At 41.6% G+C, this 19,133-nt stretch overlaps 1 protein-coding gene across 3 annotated transcripts in view; it reads left to right on the forward strand.

Annotated features, from left to right (window-relative positions):
* DNAJC21 (DnaJ heat shock protein family (Hsp40) member C21) overlaps nucleotides 1-19,133 on the forward strand; it is a 58,331-nt gene that overhangs the window by 24,233 nt on the left and 14,965 nt on the right. Inside the window, exons 10-14 of one of the 3 annotated variants that reach the window (XM_067030863.1) lie at nucleotides 457-629; nucleotides 3,401-3,476; nucleotides 4,001-4,393; nucleotides 4,719-4,783; nucleotides 7,577-8,869. In XM_067030863.1, coding sequence (XP_066886964.1) covers nucleotides 457-629; nucleotides 3,401-3,476; nucleotides 4,001-4,165 — 414 coding nt within the window. In that variant the 3' untranslated portion in view covers nucleotides 4,166-4,393; nucleotides 4,719-4,783; nucleotides 7,577-8,869. Of the gene's footprint in view, nucleotides 1-456; nucleotides 630-3,400; nucleotides 3,477-4,000; nucleotides 4,394-4,718; nucleotides 4,784-7,576; nucleotides 8,870-19,133 lie in introns of those variants that run through there. The other 2 variants (XM_059063239.2, XM_067030864.1) reach the window with 2 other exon arrangements.

Raw genomic sequence — 19,133 nt, forward strand, 5'->3', positions numbered from 1 at the left:
TTTCTCATTGCAGATCATTTGGAAAATACGGAAGAGTATAAATATCATCCTTAATTCTTCCTATAAATATTAATGTTGAATTGAGTTGTAACCAGAGGTTATATATAATTTTCTCTCTACCATTTTTGCTAATATGTTCTATTTTTTTCACAGAATTGAATCAGTATCTTTGGAAACATGATTTTTAAGAGCTCTATAATTTTCCTTTATATATTCAACCATTCACTTATTGAATATTTGGATTGTTTCCAATTTTCCCTAATTTAGTATTTCTGTAATGGGCATTCATGTTCTTAAGTTATTGTCTGCCTCTCCTTTTTATTTCCTGAAGATATCCTCCCGCCAGAGTGTACAGCACATTACCATTGTTTATTATAGCTATTTGGCAACATAACATAAAAAGCCAGTAGTATTATAGTATTTATTTTGTAATGGCACACATGTTTTCTTACCTAGAATTATGATGATAATTTCAATGAAAATGGAACTGGAGAAGCAGTAAAGCTTGATCCAGAAGATAACAGCCTAAATCAAGACAGTGCCAAAGAATTGGAAGATAGTCCCCAAGAAAATGTCGGTGTTACAGAGACTGTGGAACTGTGTGATGACCCCAAAAGTGAAGCTAAAAGGTAAGTTACAGAGACTGTGGAACTGTGTGATGACCCCAAAAGTGAAGCTAAAAGGTAAGTAAGTCAGAGTTGCTTGTTGTTTTCTAATTACTTAATGCTGGTGGTGAGGATGGCTTTTCATCTATCAAATAAAACCCCCTTTCCCATGATGGACGCCATGAGTCAGATGTATCTGTGATTTATACCTACACACATACGTTTACAGAGGACGGCGTTGGAGGGAGAATGCTAGACAGTGTGCTCAGACATTGCAGCAACATGGCCTGAAGCGGAAAGGAGTCACGTGGACCCAGTTTTTGTTCCCCTTATCCCGCTGAGATTCTTATTTTGCCCAGGGTCAGTAATCCTTGGTACTTGCCTGAGAACAAGACTGCAGACAAGACTGTGCCCCATTCGCCTGAGTATCACGGACCAAACCTCCTTGCTCGGGCCGGTCATCCTGCGTTCAGGCCCAGTGCTGGTCGTCACGGCATATGTGTGCAGCTTGGGGCCCTCGTGCTCTAGAGGCCCAGGAGTGCTGTTGCTGCACAGGCCACAGTGGTTGGCCAGGGGAAGGTCTCGCTCAGGGCAGGTGGCGTTCCTTTTCCCCTCCTCTCCTTGTATGACTTTCTTGCTCCCATCCTCCTCTGTTCCTCTAGAGCGGAATAATTTCTTATTCCTTTGAGGAAAGATGTGAACAGTAGGCAGCCAGCCGCAGGTTCCTGTCACAGGACCATGAAAAAAAGAGTTCAAATGACAGAGTGAGGTGGAAGCCTGAGTTGAAAATGCTCAGCGCTGGAGTAACAGTGAGGGGTGTGGGATTTAGGTGCCATACACGAGGGGAGAAATGCCATGGAAGCCTAGAGTCGGCCTGGAGCTGTAGGAAAAGGAGGACGAGGAGCTACATGAACGGGTAATGTGGATGCCTGCCTTTGAAGACTTTGGACAGTGGAAAGCTGCAAGGGCAGGTTACACACTACCCTGATGCTTGGTGTGTGTTCCCACGTTAGACATGAGGAAACTGAGTCTGGGTGAAATGACTTGCCCCAGAACGAAAGCTGGTAAGTGGAAAAGCCGGCATTTAATCCCATCTGCCTGACTACCTGAAGGACCTGGTTCAGCTAGCTCCATGGGGCCCAAGCATCCTGTGAAGGTCCCTTGGAGGCTGCGTGGGTGTATGAGGGATGGGCCAGAAGGTGGGCTCCAGGCCCTTGAGCACCTCTGTCATCTAGCGGTAAAGTAGTTTCATTCATTTTCCATAGTACCTCCATGTGGGATTCATTTGGGGGAGGAAAAAGGGTTCTCATGGCTCAAACTCAGACTTTCGCAGCTGCTAGCGAAGTAGTGAAGTTCGGCTTTCTCACTTAATGATGTGAGAAAAAGAGCCAGAGAATTCAGGTGACGTCTTCACTGCTGAGGAGTGGCGCGGCGGGACCCCTCTGCTGCTGCTGTGCAGCGCGTGGACGCTAGCTCCCTAAAACACGTGTGTGTATGTGGGGCACATTTTTATTTTTTTTCCTTTTTATTGTTTTATTGAAATATATTTAACATACAATGTTATTTTAGTTTCAGGTGTACAACATAGTGATTTAGGAACCGTCTATTGCCATACAAAGTTATGGCAGTATTATTGAGTGTATTCATATGCTGTACATTATATCCTCTCTAGAGTACTTTTTAAAGATAAGGTCTTAGATATTAGCTTCGGAGATGTAGCTGCTACCTTTCATAATAAGGTAGATTGTTCTTTGGGAATATTATCCTGAATTTTCTTGGATATATTTGTGGCCTATCTGTGATGATATTTTGTAAATTAGTAAATGTTAATCTGTTGCCTTTTATGTCATTGTGTCTTTTCCTTGATGCTTTCAAGCCTGGCTGAGTCCTGCATAATGCTGTGCTGTACTCCTAATCAGCATTGTTTAAATGTGTAGGCCATTTAACTTAATGCAGACTCCTGGGTTCTGCTCGAAGCATGGAATACTCAAGAAGTGCTTGGCAGCATTGTAACTCACTGGTTATAACCCATTCCCTCTGTTCTGCAAATTCGGTTGTGCTCAGATTTTACCCTAAGAATTTGGTCAGCACAAATGAGGGAAAAAGTATGAGAGGACTAAGGAAAATGAAAATTCATATAGAAGATTAAGCAGAGGGATGTTCTGGAGTTAAAGCAGAACAGGAAGCAACTGACCATGCTGGCTGGCAATTTCTGGGTTATAGGATACGGGGGAGAAAAACCCCCAGATCAGCAGAAAGGACATAATCTTAATAAAAGAAAATTCTTCACATTTAACAAATGTAATTCTATAAAAAATACATTACAGTGTTTTTCCCGTTTCACTGTGGAACTGATGAAATGTTTGTCATCAACTGGATCAGGTTTAACAAGTTGTGTCTTTGGGGAAACACACTTAATGTCATAGATTATTTGTGAGTACTACTGGTTGGCCGTGAAGATGGTTTGCTTCAGTAAATGGAGTATTAACTAGCTTTTTAACAAAAATACACCACATAAAAGTTCGGAGCTATTTTAGCATTCTTGTTTTAGCTTGTGTTTCAACTTTTAAGTAAATTCCTTCGTTTTTGTGTCAAATGTGGTATCTGATGATCTCTAAAGTTGTTTTTTAAAACTGTTCATTTGAGATGTGAAAATTAATTTACTTGGCCGTTAAAATGAACGAATTAGCCTTTAAAATGCATGTCACTCTTTTGAGTCTTCTTGGGAGCAAGGTGACAGTTAAAAGGGGTACATTATTATTGGATTATACTGAATTCTTTCATTTATTTTCCAGTGTTTCTAAACCCAAAGGAAAGAAAGCCAAAGATACTAAAAAATCTGTCAGAGTACCTGCTGAACCACAGACAGTGGTAGGTCAAAATAATATTGACAACTCTTCAGTGGACCTTGTTGTTTAAGCAGTATAATCTAAATTCTTAATTCTAGTTCTGAAGATATAAGTGTGTATTTGGTGAGCCCTTCTGCACCTGCTGCATAGATGTGGATCCATCAGCAGTTTTCCTTGACGAACGTAGAATTTATGTATGTGCCACTGACATTTTTTTCTTTAAAGTAAGCAGAAGCACACTGGACATATCAGATTGTACCAGAACAGTTACTGTTCTGTTTTCCATTAGTCTGAAATCCAAAGCCTTATCCATGTGGTACGTCCTGTTGAATGTCTCAGGACCCTTAAAGTTGATGGTGTTGGTTAATGGAACTCGACTTCCAAGAACAGCTGCCTCTGTTGAGCCTGTCTTGGTAGCTGTCCATTGTGTTACAAGGTCTTTATTTTGCACTTGTTTGATATTTAATCTCAACGTGAAAACACTGCTCTCAGATCTCGCTTTTATTTATGGGTTTTTTTTGTTTTTTGTTTTCCCCCCCTTCTCAGAGTGATGTTCTTATCAGCTGTACAACCTGCCATAGTGAATTTCCATCCCGGAATAAACTTTTTAATCATCTAAAGGCCACAGGTCATGCAAGAGCACCTTCATCATCATCTTTAAACAGTGTAACAGATAGTCGAAGCAAAAAAGAGAAACGTAAAAACAGATAGAAATCCTGCCAATGCTTTTTCTTTTTGATTGTCTCTAGATTTTGACACCAAAAACTGAACTGAAATCATCTAGAGTTAAAATTTCAGTCATCTGCAATTCATTGCATTGTGGAAGATTATTTTTATCTTGTAAAAACATTTTTTTGTTTAATATATATTTTTTAAACATTTCATTAGTGATTGAATTCTACTTTTGCCATCTGAATTGACTTGAATGTCTCAAAACAGGTAAATATTGTAAAGTATGCATTCTTGACTTCTATTGGCGCATGTGGACAGAAATGTACAGGGAGAATTAAATTATTTTAACACGTACAAATGCTCCTTTCTGTTTTATTTTGTGAATTTCACATTAAGTGAAAGTATTTTTATATGATAAGCATTTTTATATGATTCAGTGGTTTTGTGTTTTGTTATGCTTCGTGATCTGTTGAAGACTCAGATCATTTTAAAATAGTTATGGATTTTTTCCACCTGATACCGTGATTCCAGTTCTGATTTTAAAACTACTTCTAAACCTGTTGTTAATTACTGCATTTTTTTTCCCCTCAAGGACAATGACAAGTAGAAACTAATTGAACATATATGATTGTTTTTCAAGAATAGTATCTCTTCAAGGTATAATTATATTGATTTAACTTGAGATTTTACTGGTAATTATCAATAAGATATATCTTTTGTTTTTTCACTCTGATTTGGCTCACCGAGATGGAACAAATTAATTTATAGCGTGCATCCTCCTTAGGCATAGGGACAGCTGTAAAGCGTGATGGATCAAGGTAGCAGATGGTTCAGAATTTATTCTGTTTATCAAGGGATATTCTGCCTTGGGTTTTTTCACTATTTTCAGAAGTTTTTTTAAATTTTTTCCATCATTCAGTGGAGAGAAACTTTTTTAGTGAAAGATTTTTCACTAGGGCTGATATGTATGCCCTAGATTATCTACTCTGTAGCAAAGATGAATATTAAAAGAAATACAGAGGATCTTTATAAGTGCGTGTGGTCAAGTATATGGATCAGTGGTGAGTCAGGTTTTAGGGTGGATTAAATAGGCAGTGCTTTTAGTTGGTCTTGAAAGTAACTTTGAACTCACTAGCTTGAAATAAGTACTTGCTGTTCAGTGAAGTTATTTCTCTCCTTATATCCTTGATATTCAAATGAAACAATCTTCAGTTATGCATAAGTTCTAAAACACAGGGTCCCCGGGGGCGAGGTCTTTTCTGAAAGCTTCATGGATAGTATGATGATACGGATCATTCTGTGAGATGGACTTGAAAATAGGCATTTGTAGCTTAATTTTTAGTTTGTTTCTTTTTCATTTAGATAGCTGTTTATTTTCTTTACCTTCTTCCCTTTCTAACTTCTTTTGCTAATTCCTCCTAATCGTTTTCCCCCCTTTCTTGGTCCCTTCAGGGGAAATGCCAGCCAGTTTTCTATCTTTGGTCTTTTCCTCCCAGGCTTCATCTGAACACTCACCACCTTCTTCTAGTTTGAACTAGATGAATTGGCCATAATTAGGAATATTAATGAACGGGAGGGCATATTAGTCACATGTTATTTGTTGATCAGTAAAAAACAGGAAGTCATCTTGAAAGGTAGAGAATGTCCTGCAAATGCCCTTCAGACCTTCCTTGCTTTCCCTTGTACCAGCCATGCAGGCATATTTAAATTTATTCCTGCTACATGTGAGGATTGATTGGGGTTTCTTGTCACTATTATTCTCATTGACAAAAGTCATCCATACTTTTTAAGAGATCTTCATCAGTTGTGATTGGAAATTAGATTTCAGTTCTAATCCTGTGCGTGATGCTGATAAGTCATTTAACTTCTCTGAACTTCGTTTTCCTTATCTCTAACACAGCTGTTAGCATAATAATATTGTCTGCATTTATCACACAGGATTATTATGAAGATCAAATAAAATAGTACATATGAAAACGTTTTTTAAATACAAAAGCTTTATACACAATGTTATTGAATTTAGATGAGTTCAATCTTTTTCAGTTAAAATATTTGCAGATAGAACTGTATGTGCTGAATTAAATGTGCTTTAAGTTTTATGGGAATTTCCTTTCCAATCTACTTCTGAAGAGGAAAACAGAAACATATGTTATGCCAAGGGTAAAATGTTATTTTTGGTGGATCACAGACGTTCGATTTTTGTTTGCCTGAGGCAGAGCAGAATATTCAAAAATACAGGAGCACATATTTTACGTTAATCTCATTAAAGCTCAGTGGTAACTACCATCTTGATTGAAGTTAGCTCAAGTGTAGAAGGTGCATAGCTTGAGGGTTCTGGACGGAGAGGGTTAGGGGAAATCCTTTTTATTCCTCCATAATTCATTTAGTGGTACCAAAGCTAGGGTTCTCCGTAAAGCCCAGTGAGACCTTCCCTATTTCAAAATAGGAACAGTATCCTTATCAAAAGCACAGCACTATAGGAAAATAGGACGGCATTGAAATGAAAACTTCTGTAGAACAATAGGCAACACAAGTAAAAAGACAAGCCTCAGACTGGGAGAAAATGTTTTGATACCTATAACTGACAAAGGATTTGTATCCAGAATACGTTAAACGACAAAAGAACCTCCTATAAATCAGTGAGCAATTGACAGTTATGCATTAATACCGAGCAGTTCTCAAACTTTGTGGTATCAAGACCCCTTTACACTCTCAAAAATTGAGAACCTCAAAGTGGTTTTGTGTATATAGTTTATATCTACTGATATTTACTCTATTAGAAATGAAAATAGAGGAATTTTTGAAGTATTACCTTATTTAAACTAATACATGTTAAATAACATTTATGGAAAATAACTTTTTCAAAATGAAAGTTTAACGACAAGAGAGGCATTTGTTTTACATTTCTGAAAGTCTCTAATGTCTGGCTCAATACAAGACAGCTGGATTCTGATAGCTGCTTCTTCAGTCAGTCTGTTGCTGTATGTTTTGGTTAAAGTATGTGAAGAAAACTGAGCCTCGGGCTTCCCTGGTGGCGCAGTGGTTGAGAATCCGCCTGCCGATGCAGGGGACACGGGTTCGTGCCCCGGTCCGGGAAGATCCCACATGCCGCGGAGCGGCTGGGCCCGTGAGCCATGGCCGCTGAGCCTGCGCGTCCGGAGCCTGTGCTCCGCAACGGGAGAGGCCACAACAGTAAGAGGCCCGCATACCACAAAAAAAAAAAAAAAAAAAGAAAACTGAGCCTCATGTGGATGGGTAAATTGGAAGAAGAAGGACCTTGTGGACCTCCCTGGATCTCCCAGGGTCCTCAGACCACACTTAGAACTGCTGCATTAGAAAAATGGGTAAAATATATGAGCAGAAAAAGCTTGAATAGTCAAAACAGTATGAAGAGGGGATCATTGTCACTGATAATCAGGGAAATATGACTTAGCTGTTTCATGTTTTCAGATTGGCAAAAGGCAGAAAGTCTCACAAGATCAAGTGTTGGTGAGAATGGAGAAATGGGAACAATTGCTTCAATTTGATGGTGGCTATGAAAGTTGAAGACATACCCCCTGACCTGACAACTCCAGGGGTCTACCTAGAGTCTCACAGTGTCTGCAGAGGCACAGCATGGGCTCTCCCTGAGGACTGTCACCCAGGTCCCACTGGACCTGCTGAATGAGAGTTTGCAATTAACAACACTTCTCAGGTGACTCACATGCTTCTTGCATCTTGAGAAACAGTGCTCTCAGGAACCCACGTGCATGTGGACAAGTAGACTTAGTGGCTGATCACAAGCTGAATTGCTTGTATCTGGGAAAAGTTGGAGATGGACCCTAAATCTCCGTGAACAAGGAAGTGGATAAATTGTGTAATGGACAATAAGATGGCAAACAAACAGTTCAAATGAGTGAACTGGACATGCAATACCAATGGCTGGCCTTAAAAAAATATTGAATGAAAGCAAGCTGTCAGAAGGTGACATGTATGCCGCTTATATATAGTTTTTTAAAACTACTGTTGTTATTTATAGAGAGAAAATATAGAACCATCAATGGGAAACACATCATTCAGAAAAGTAGTTGCCGCTGGAAAGGGAGGGAGAGGTGTGGAATGGGGGCGTGGCAGCAAAGGGGCCTTATCTGAGCCAAGACTTCTAATTAAGATCTGAAGGAAGATGTTAGCATTGATTAATTCTGGGTGGTGGGTAATGAGGGTTTATTACCCTACTAACATGTTTTCATGAAATACTTCACATATCCAGAGAAATACAAATTAATGTTCCATTTTTTGTTAATAGAAAATACACTTGCACGAAAGGGGAGATAAAGGTTTTCAGGTCTACATTTTATTCCTAGCGTATCCCATAAGCTCACTGTGGCAGAGGCTATTACTTGTCTCTCTCAATATTCATTCTCTCCTTCTTCCTTATAATTCTGATTTTTAATGGGGCACAAAGGCACCTAAAATATCACCTTCCTAGCCACCCTTGCAGCTAGGAGTCTGTAAGTTCTGGCCAGTGATCTGAGCAACTTTGGGGACATGTCCTTAAAGATGTGGGATGTCCTTATTCCTTCCTCCGCCAGCTTCAATGAACAGGTAATGGTTGGCGCTCTACCCCTGTCTGGGACCATGAATCCTCACGGGGCAGAGAAACTGAAGCCCAGGAGCTTCCATCCTTGACACATAGAGGGACCCTGTAAGCCCCAGACAACCTCCTCCTGCATTCGAGAGAAATAAAACTCCTGCATTACTGAAGCCTCTGTTGTTTGCATTTCCTCTTGCAGGTGACTCACGTCGTCCTGATTGCTTTTTTTTTTTTTTTTTTAATTGAAGTATAGTTGGTTTATAATGTGTTAATTTCTGCTGTACAGCAAAGCGATTCAGTCATGCATATATATACATTCTTTTTTATATTACTTTCCCTTATGGTTTATCTCAGGATATTGAATATAGCCAATCGCTTCTTATTTCACCGTGTGTTTTGTTCCCTCCCCGTATGAGAGGTATAGCTTCAACAGTGGCAAGGACATCGACTCTTAGCTCTGAGAGATCTGGGATCAAGTTACAGTGGCAGCACTAATTATGTGATCTTGGGCAAGTCATTTTAAACTCTTTAAGCCTTTTTTATTTTATTTTTTTTCATCTGTAAAATAAGGGTGAAATCAACCTTGCCAAACTGTAAAGGTGAAAACTTAAGTGTGAGCACTGTGCCTGGCATATGATAGGCATTCAATAGCTATTAGCTTTTACTTATTTTCAATCATCTCTAATGCTTATACATTTTCTTGCTTTATTTAACTGTTCACTTTGTTTTCTGAAAACATCTAATGGAATGGTAATTTGCAGAGAAATCCATGATTATATTGATCCTATGGTGTATTTTTTTTTAAGTACTAGTGTATATATTGAAATTCCTTTCTGACTCAAATGGAACAAAATTTTTACATGCTAAAGCTGAAAATACGCTATTTCAACGTGGTTGTGTGATACCAATGGAAACCGTCTTGACGATCATTGATCCTAATTATGTTAGAAGACTCAGTGCATTTGTACAGAGAATTACTTTGCCATTAAAATGAGACAGGGCCCCAACATCACTGATGTCCTTTCGGATACAAAATGCCTTCTGAAAAGAGGAAGGGTTCAAATTATCCTTCGCAGTATAAATTATTTGAATGTCACTTAGAGAAAGTTTCTAACGATTTGTAAAACGAAAAGGTCATGGTGTCTCTCCGCATTTAGATAAAATGGTATGTAGTTAATATATCTCCAGGTACTTTTCTTATTCCCCAATTTAATAATAACTCATACTTTTGTGTACGAGGTAACAGTAGACAGCATATATGAAGCAGAACTTCCAACAGTTCCATCCAATGGTGGAATCCGTCTCTTAGGATGTTCCTGTAACTGTCCAGTCGGGGTTCTCTGCTGGAAATGCCATAGAAGGGTGCCTGCCCCGGTGGTGGGGGGATTCCCTGAGTGACGGCAGGATCCTGGGCTGAGGTTCTCTACCTGCAGCTCCAGGGGACCCCAACAGCTTGAGCTCTCTGGTGAGTGAGCTCACACCCCTCTCCACTGGACATCTTTTTAAAAAACCGGTGCTGCCTGCGTATGCTTTGTCTCCAAAACTTGAATTGGGTTTTGAAAGCCCAGGGCCAATGCAGATGGCAAATCACTGCAAGGAGATTGAGGAGAAAACTTATCCCAAGTGGGCGGGCCCATCTGCAGGCACTTTCTGGCTGAGCTGTGTGTGTTCTGCGATCTGGGCTCACCTGAGAGAAAGCTGTGCCGCTGGAGAGAGACGTCTTTGGTGCTCTCCACACCCCCTCTGCAGGTACCTTTAAAGCAGGCCCCCTTTGTCTTCCGGAATTCGGCGCCCTCCGGTGTCTTGGAGGTGGGCCCAGCAGAGATCCAGTCTCTGCTCCCTAATCCAGCCGCTCCTCCCTGGGGCCTTCCCAGCCCTACTGCCGGAGGACCCTGCCCCCCTCAGGCCCTGGAGAACTGAATCCTCAGAACAGCAACAGTTTGAGAATCAAGGTAGGCATGCAAGGGAGCCTTTTGAAGTGCCTCAGAACCAAAAGACAGAGAGAGTATTTCCTCCACTTGTACAGGAGATCAGTGTGGAGAGAGTATGGGTCTTAAAGTTAGATTCACATAGGTTCAAATCCCAGCTCCAAAGTTATAAGCTTGTTAACTAGGACATGCCACACCAAAGCTCTGAGCCTGTTGCCTTGAAATGGAGATGGTAATATCCATGTCGTACGTTAGTGGTTAAAGTAAGAAACTCTCATATACAAAGAGCCCAGCAGAATGCTTGCCACGCAGAGGCTTGCCCCAAATAGTGCCCCACACTATTAAATCCCGTTCCCATTCTGTCCTCTTCCCTTGCCCCGTGAAGTACCCTAAGGAACCTGGGTTTAGTTGCCCGGCTCTTTACCCGGTTCCCCCTGTACAGAGTGTTTTCCTTGCATTTACACCGGGCCCACCTGGATCATCCAGGATAATCTCCTCAAGGCCCTTAATCACTCTGCAAAGGCCTTTTTGCCATGTGAGGAAACATTCACGGGTTTCAGGGGTGAGGATGTAGACATGCGGGGGCAGGAGGTGCGTTAATGCTGCCGACCACAGGCTCCTCCCTCGAGGGGTAGTTGTCGAGACCCAAGTGACGGTGCCTGTGGAACACGGCGCTCTGCCTGCTGCACAGCTGCCCTGCTGGCAGGTCCCGGGCTTCAAGTAGACTGTGAGCTTCTTGAGGGCAGAGAGGGGCTTGTCCTCCTTTTCTGTCCTCTACCATACCTAGCCTAGTGCTGGAACCACAGCACAGCCTCAGCAAAAGCCGCGTGTCGGGTAGTGTAAGTGCAGAATCCTAGAGCGGCTCCACTTGCAGGTGGGTCGTTCGAACGGTCCCCGTCACTCAGCGGAGCCAGGTCCTGGCTGTGCGTGCACAACGCGGGCGTCCAGTGAGAGTGTCCTGTCTCCGCCAGTGGAGCACAGACCCTCTCTCGCTCTGCACGCGCTTGGTGAGAAGGTGAACCACGAAAACCTCCCGAATATTCAAACTCCGAGGTTTGCGTGAAGCTCGCGTTCTCCATCAGGCTCGGGATGGAACACAGCTTCCCCCATCAGTGTTGGCACGACCCTTCTAAAAGCAGAAGTCATGCAGCTTTGAGATGACGGAAGCATCCAACTTGGTTTTCTCTCAAAGGAAATTTGAAATTTACCAGCTTCCTAAAGTTCTCAAACCCTCTCCTACTTTACAGGAGACAGACTCAGGATCCAAAAGAAACGGTTATGGGTGAGCTCTAGAAAAAAAATAAAAGATAAATGAAAAATATATGACTTGCCTTAAAAATGTAACCGGAACAAAAATAGAACAGGGAAAACTTGACTCAACCACAAGACGTGGAAATGAAGTGGGAATTAGAGTTGACGGCAACGTCAGCGTGAGACTGGGTGAAGAGGAATGTCCGCTGCCCTTAGGATGAGGTCCTGCTCTCCCCACCCTTTTCTCACTTCTGGGCGCCGCACCTAAAGAAGGCACCTTGGGCAGGAGCACTGAAAGTGGCAAAAATGTCAGGGATAGTTGAGAAGTTTGGGAACACTGATTCTAGAATATAATGGAAATTAATTAAAATACTTAGCAATATTTAGCTGGAGAAATGGCATCCCGAGGGAGTCAAACTAGGAGTCTGTTTTGTTCTCTGCAGCCCACCCGTCTGAAACCTCTCCTCCTGTCCGCTTTTCCAACTCCTACCCTTCCTTCAAGTCATACTTGAAGTGCGGGCGCACCCCTCGGATGCTTGGGACCTGGGGGAGGAGAGCAAACGGACACCCACACACCATATGTTGAAATGTTTCAGAATTATATCAGGCTAACAAACTATTGAGTTAAACATGCTTTACCCTCCTACCTTGGTCATTATGACTTACAAGCACCCAAAAGGCTGGGTTCAAACTTTGAGTTCTCAGATTCCTTGCATTTCCTAGCAGAACGTGGTGGCATGGAAAGACTTGACCTCTGACCTTTCCTCGCCCTCTCTTCCCACGCTCAGCTCCACCCTGCCTCGTGTGTGTCCATGTAGCTATCCTCTAGCTCTCATGTCCAAGCATCTAAACTCCTGCAATCGGCTGCACCAGGGGACCAAGGTAGGCCCTGCCCTTGAGCTTGGAGCCATTTGGGCAGGGGCTTCTGGAATTCTGGGGTCTGTGGATTCCTTACTCCCTGGAGAAGGGCCTGGCCAAAGGAAAGCCAGAATGGGAACCCTCTAAAACTGGGGGCCCAGAGCAGGGGGCCCTATTACCTGAGCTTTCAAGCAATGTTATTTAAGTGACTCCTTTTCCATGAAGCTTTCCCAATATCTCCTCTCAATAAGTGTTTCTTCCTCTGACCTCCTTGACCATTTGATACTTAACTATATGCTGCCTCAAGAACAAAACAATGGAACTTTTGGAAGGATACACCCCATTCCTTACTGCTGGGGGCCAGCTCTGAAATCACTCTGTACTAGAGGGCAAGAGGCAAACAAATACTTAGTGAAGGCTGCTATCTGTTTTGACCCCATGATCCATTTTCAATGGAAACTTCAGCTTCTTAGACCCCCGTGTCTTATTTTCTTTAAAATTTAACTAACTGCAAGTTTAATTCTTTATCATCCTATCAGTATTCGCACAGCCGTACTTCAGGAGAGAATGCAGTCAGGGCTTCCCGCAAAGCAATCACCTTATGGGGGAGGGGACCCTAATAATATCATTATACATTTTTTTAATGAACCTATTTTGGAATTGACTTATTGGAATTTTAGGAATCGATTCATTACCCCTATGGAAGCCTTAATGTCTAAAGTTTTACTATTTATTTTTAATGCACTGTAATGTTATTAAGCAAAATTTCCCCTTCAGCTTCATCATTTATCATTTGTGTCTGGGGTTTAACTTATGTGCCATAAACACTCTGTTACAGGATGAAGTTCTGTGAGACTCACTTTCCAATTTCTCACGTCATTAGCGCCACTCCAGCATCCTTCCAGTCACTTAGGAGTGCGCCTATCTGCCAGGGGTCTGCAAAGCCCCGAAGCCACACAGCTCAGACTCTTTTGAGAACTCACTCGCTTCCGCTCTGCTTCCAGGAAAGAATATATAGAAGCCCTCTTACTGTGCCATGCTGCTGCTTTACAGTTTCAGAGAGTAGCGAAACGCTAGAACTGATAGGGGCCTTCGAGCTTATCTATCTAGTTCAACCTACTCGTTTTACAGATGAGAGAGTTTGCTTTGTTCCTTTCCTTGTTCCAAGAAGGATTGAGACCAAACGTCTGGTATTAAGAAACCCATACATGAAGAAAAGGCGTGAGTGCTCTGTGCTACAGTGAACATTTTTCTCATCCAGGTATGGAGAAGTGAGGCCTATTTGCTTTAATGCAACCAAATCTCTCTATCATTCCATTCATTCATGCATTCTAAATCTCTCTATTAATCCTTCACCCTGTCCTCATTGGAAGAAATGTTCTCATACATGGATATATTCTTAAAGGTTTTTTTTGAAAATTGTTGTAAAATTTACCATATTAACTATTTTTTTTTTTTTTTTTTTTTTTGCGGTACGCAGGCCTCTCCCTGCTGTGGCCTCTCCCGTTGCGGAGCACAGGCTCCGGACGCGCAGGCTCAGCGGCCATGGCTCACGGGCCCAGCCGCTCCGTGGCATGTGGGATCTTCCCAGACCCGGGCGCAAACCCGTGTCCCCTGCATCGGCAGGCGGACTCTCAACCACTGCGCCACCAGGGAAGCCCAATGTTAACTATTTTTAAGTGTACAGTAGTGTTAAGCACACTCACAATGTTGCATAGCTATCACCACTGGCCCATTTTCAGAACTTTTCATCATCCCCAACAGAAACTTTTTACCTATGAAACAATAATTTCCCATTCCCTCCTACCCGCAACTCTTGGCAATATATATCCTTTGTGACTGGCTTGTTTCAGTTAGCAATGTTTTCAAGGTTCATCCATATTACAGCATGTATCAGAATTTTCTTCCTTTTCAAGACAGAATACCATTCCACTGTGTCCATGTACCACATTTCGTTTATTCATTCATTCAATGATAACATCTGAGTTGTTTCCATCTTTTGGCTATTATAAATTATACTGCTGTGAACATGGTTGTGCAAATATCTGTTTGAATTCCTGCTTTTAATTCTTTTGGATCTATACCCTGAAGTGGAATTGCTGAATCATGGGGTAATCGTGTGTTTAACTTTTTGGGGAACTGCCATACTGTTTTCCATAATGGAGAACATTCCCACCAGCAATGCACAAGAGTTCCAATCTCTACATATCCTTGCCAACACTTGTTATTTTCTGGTGTTTTTGTTTTTTGTTCTTTTATATAATAGCCATCCTAATGGGTATAAGTGGTATCTCACTGTGGTTTTGATTAGTATTTCCATAACGGATAGTGATGTTGAGCATTTTTTCATGTGCTTATTGGCCATTAGTATGTCATCTTTGGAGAAATGTCTATTTAAATCTTTTGCCCACTTTTGAATTGAGTTGTTTTGTTGTTGTTGAATTGTAAGGGTTCTTTTGAATGTATTCTGGAAATTTAGCCCTTATCAGATATATGATTTTGCAAACACATTATCCCATTCTGTGGGCTATCTTTTTACTTTCTTGATAGTGCTCTTTGATGCACAAAAGTTTTAAATTTTGAATAGACCCAATTTTATCTATTTTTTTTTCTTTTCTTGCCTTATCTAAGAAATCATTGCCAAATCTGATGTCATGAAAATTTGTACCTATGTTTTCTTCTAAGGGTTTTATAGTTTTATCTCTTAGGTTTAAGTCTTTAACTTATTTTGAGTTAATTATTGTATATGTTGCAAGGGCAGGCTCCAACTTCATTCTTTTGCATGTGGATAACCAATTTTCCCAACATCATTTGTTGAAAAGATTATCCTTTCTCCACTGAGTGACCTTGGCACCCTTGTCAAAAATTAATTGACCATATATGTGAGGGTTTATCTTTGGCTCTCTATTTTATTCTTTTGGTCTACATGTCTGTCTTTCTGCTAGTACCACACTGCTTTGATTACTGTAGCTTTTGTAGGAAGTTTTGGAATTAGGAAATCTTAGTTCTCCAACTTTGTTCTTCTTTTTCAAATATATTCTTTTTAAATTGCATACTTAGATAGCACGCATTTATGAAAGATATTTTCAAGAGTGGCAAAATCAGAAGCCTTAAAACTTTAATACAGAAACTAAACTGTTTTCTTTCCTTTCTTTGCTTCATTAAACAGGCTAACTGACAATACATCTTGCTTCCTTGTTCCAAAATCCACCTCCTCTCCCCACAATCTCTCTGGAAGCGTTAGAGGAGTAAGGGAGGAGTTGATTCTGCTTGAAGAAGCAGGAGAAAATTTGAATAGGTAGAGGAAGGCAATACTCCTGAGAAGGAAACAAGCTCCCTGCTAAAAAGAGGATGAAGGGTAAGATATTGCTAAAAAGAAGGAAGCAGAGGGTTTACTGGAGATGGCTCCCAGGGTCTAGGAGTAACTCCAGGGATGTTACCAAGAATAAAGAGGACCCTCCTGCCCAGGTTGGTGGAATTGGCACAAGACCACTGAGGAGCATCGGTCAGGCCCCTGTGCCAGGTTCTGGTCCATGGCAGTGCTGAGTGGAACTAGTTGGAGACCAGCTCAGCCAGAACAGTGGTTTCTAATGACACCTCTGCTAAAGTTCACTCACTACATTGATGTTTCCCATATCCAGTACCATCACAGGAAGAAAAATATTCCTAAAAATATTTTATTTCTGGCATAATTTTCACTCTCTCCTCCTACCTCCTTGCTTTTTAAAAGTTTGCATCAAGTGGTAATCAGTGATGCCTGCAATCTGGGACTTTTGCTGGAGCAGAGAAAGAGTTAGATAACCGGAACAGCCAGCTGCTTAACTCCTCCTAAGTGAGGATGAGGTAATGACTTTCAGGCTGGGCAATGAAACAAGGAAGGGAACAGAGCAATAAGTAAGGCAAGGAAGGCCCAAAGTGTACCAAAGGCCAGCAATGAGACTCCCAATCAGCCATGACAGCCAGGTCCAGGCAGTTAGAGGAGGCAAGAAAGCTGTAATCAGGGGGAATGGGGCAGCAAAAAAGGATAGCAGGGAGGCAAGCAAGAATCAGAAGTTTGGTTAAGACTGGCTTGGGGGAGTGGGGGAATTACTGGCACCAGGCATCTACGGCAAGAAGGTACTTGGCTCAATCAATACCTCCTGAGGCCAGCAGAGCATATGTGCTCCAGTGGGGGGGAAGAGAACGCAGTAGGTACCCAGGGAACATGTTCAAAGAGCTGCCGACAATGCAAATCTGTAGGCCAGAAGGAGGTTGCCCTCGAGATGTGCTTTGGAATCATCAGCATCTAGATAGTAAAGCCATCATGGATAATGGATTAAATCACCCGGTTAAAGTATATGGAGAGGGGAAAAAAAGAGGTCAAGATAAAAATCCTGTGGGTACACCAGCATTAAGGAGCAAACTAAACAAAAACCAATGTATGAGAATGAAAAGGACTAAAGAGGTAGTACGAGGGACTTCCCTGGTGGGCCAGTGGTTAAGACTTTACCTTCCAAAGCAGAGGGTGCAGGTTCGACCCCTGGTGGGGGAGCTGAGATCCTACATGCCTCGTGGTCAAAAAACCAAAACATAAAACAGAAGCAATATTGTAACAAATTCAATAAAGACTTTAGAAAAAAAAGGTCCACAACAACAAAATCTTAAAAAATAAAGAGGTAGTACAAGATTGGAAGACCATGGTGCCATTAAAAAAATAGGAGAGGAAGATGACCAGTCTCAGATGCCACAGAGATGCTAAGTGAGGTGAGGGCTGAATTTGGCAGTTAGAAGATTATATTAGTCAGGATTTTTCAGAGAAACAGAACCAATAGGAGCTATATATATATATATATATATATATATATATATTTTATATATATATATATATATATATATACACACACATACAGGTATATATAGAGAGCTATGTATATAATGATATACATATGTGTATAAAGTGTATAATGATGTGCACAGCTATGTAGATGGAAATAGATACAGTTATATATTGATATCTACATATCCATATGTTATCTATATCTATATTTATTATAAGGTATTGGCTCATGCAACTATGCAGACGGAAGTGCCCTGGTCTGTTGTCTGCAAGCTGGAGACCCAGGAGAGCCAGTGGTGAAGTTTGAAGACCCAAGAGCCTCAGGGGCTGCTGGTGTAGATTTCACTGGGGGTCTGAAGGCCTGACAACCAGCGATGCTGAGGGCAGAGAAGATGGATATCCCAGCTCAAGCAGTCAGCCAGAGAGGGCGAATCCAATCTGTCTCCACCTTTTTGTTCTATTCAAGTCTTTAGCACATTGTGTGGTGCCCACTTACCTTGGGCAGGCCATCTGCTTTACTCAATCCACCAATCCAGATGCTAATCTCTTCCAGGAAGCCCCTCACAGGCACATCCAGAAATAACGTTAATAAGATATCTGGGCACCCCATGGTCCAGTCAAGTTTCCACATGAAATTAACCATCACAGGAGTTGTAGGTCACTTTTGCATCAATAGGTTCACAGAAGCCAGCCTGGGGAGTACTGAGAGAGTGGCAGTGAGGAAGTGGCGTGGCAGTGCCCCAAGGATTTGTTTTAGAAGCATCACGTTTAGGAAAAGGATATACATTTGAAAGAAATTTTTTTCTTTCTTTCTTTTTTTTTTTTTTTTTTTTAATGGAGGGAGAGGCATGTTTTTAGGCTGAGAGGAAGAAGAAAGAAGAATATAGAAACTGAAAATCCAGAAGAGAATGAGCAATTCAAGCTGTAAGATCCTGGAGAATATGTGTGTGCTGGGCGGAAGGTTTATGTAAAATAATAACCTGACCATGAATGTGATTATCAGCTCTGTGAAGGATGAGGAAGAGGTAGCAGGTGAAGAAGACTGAGGGCTCCAGGAGGAGAGAACACAGTGCAGCAACCCTGAGATAGGCAGGGGGGTGGGGGGTGGTTGGAGGGCAGCATGACAGGCGTGCAGAAGCCAGGGAAAGGTGCAGGGCCACCAGGCCAGGACGCAAGCCAGAGACAGGCCTGAGGGAAGGCATCAAGCAGGTATTAAGCAGGAGAGTGATATGATCAGAATCCTTGCTGGATAGTTTCAATGTTCTTCTGATAAACAGCAGTCACTTACTGAGAGTGAGAAGGGCAGGGGTGTGAACTGGGGGCCTGAGGAGAGTGCACAGAATTGCAACCCCCTTCGAGGATGAATAAGAGATGCCTGGGAGCCCTCTCGATTCCTCCTTCAGATATTACGACCTCACAATTCATCCAAGAGTGGTTTCCTTTTCTTTCTAAAGTTACCTCTGGTACTTTATCACCAAAATCTAAATATATATATGTGTACATATATATATATATAATATTTCTAAATACAGATTTCTTTATTATATGTCTCTAATTATATATACATTTCTAAATATATAT

Source organism: Kogia breviceps, chromosome 4, assembly GCF_026419965.1.
Source record: "Kogia breviceps isolate mKogBre1 chromosome 4, mKogBre1 haplotype 1, whole genome shotgun sequence".
NCBI classification, from domain to species: Eukaryota; Metazoa; Chordata; class Mammalia; order Artiodactyla; family Physeteridae; genus Kogia; species Kogia breviceps.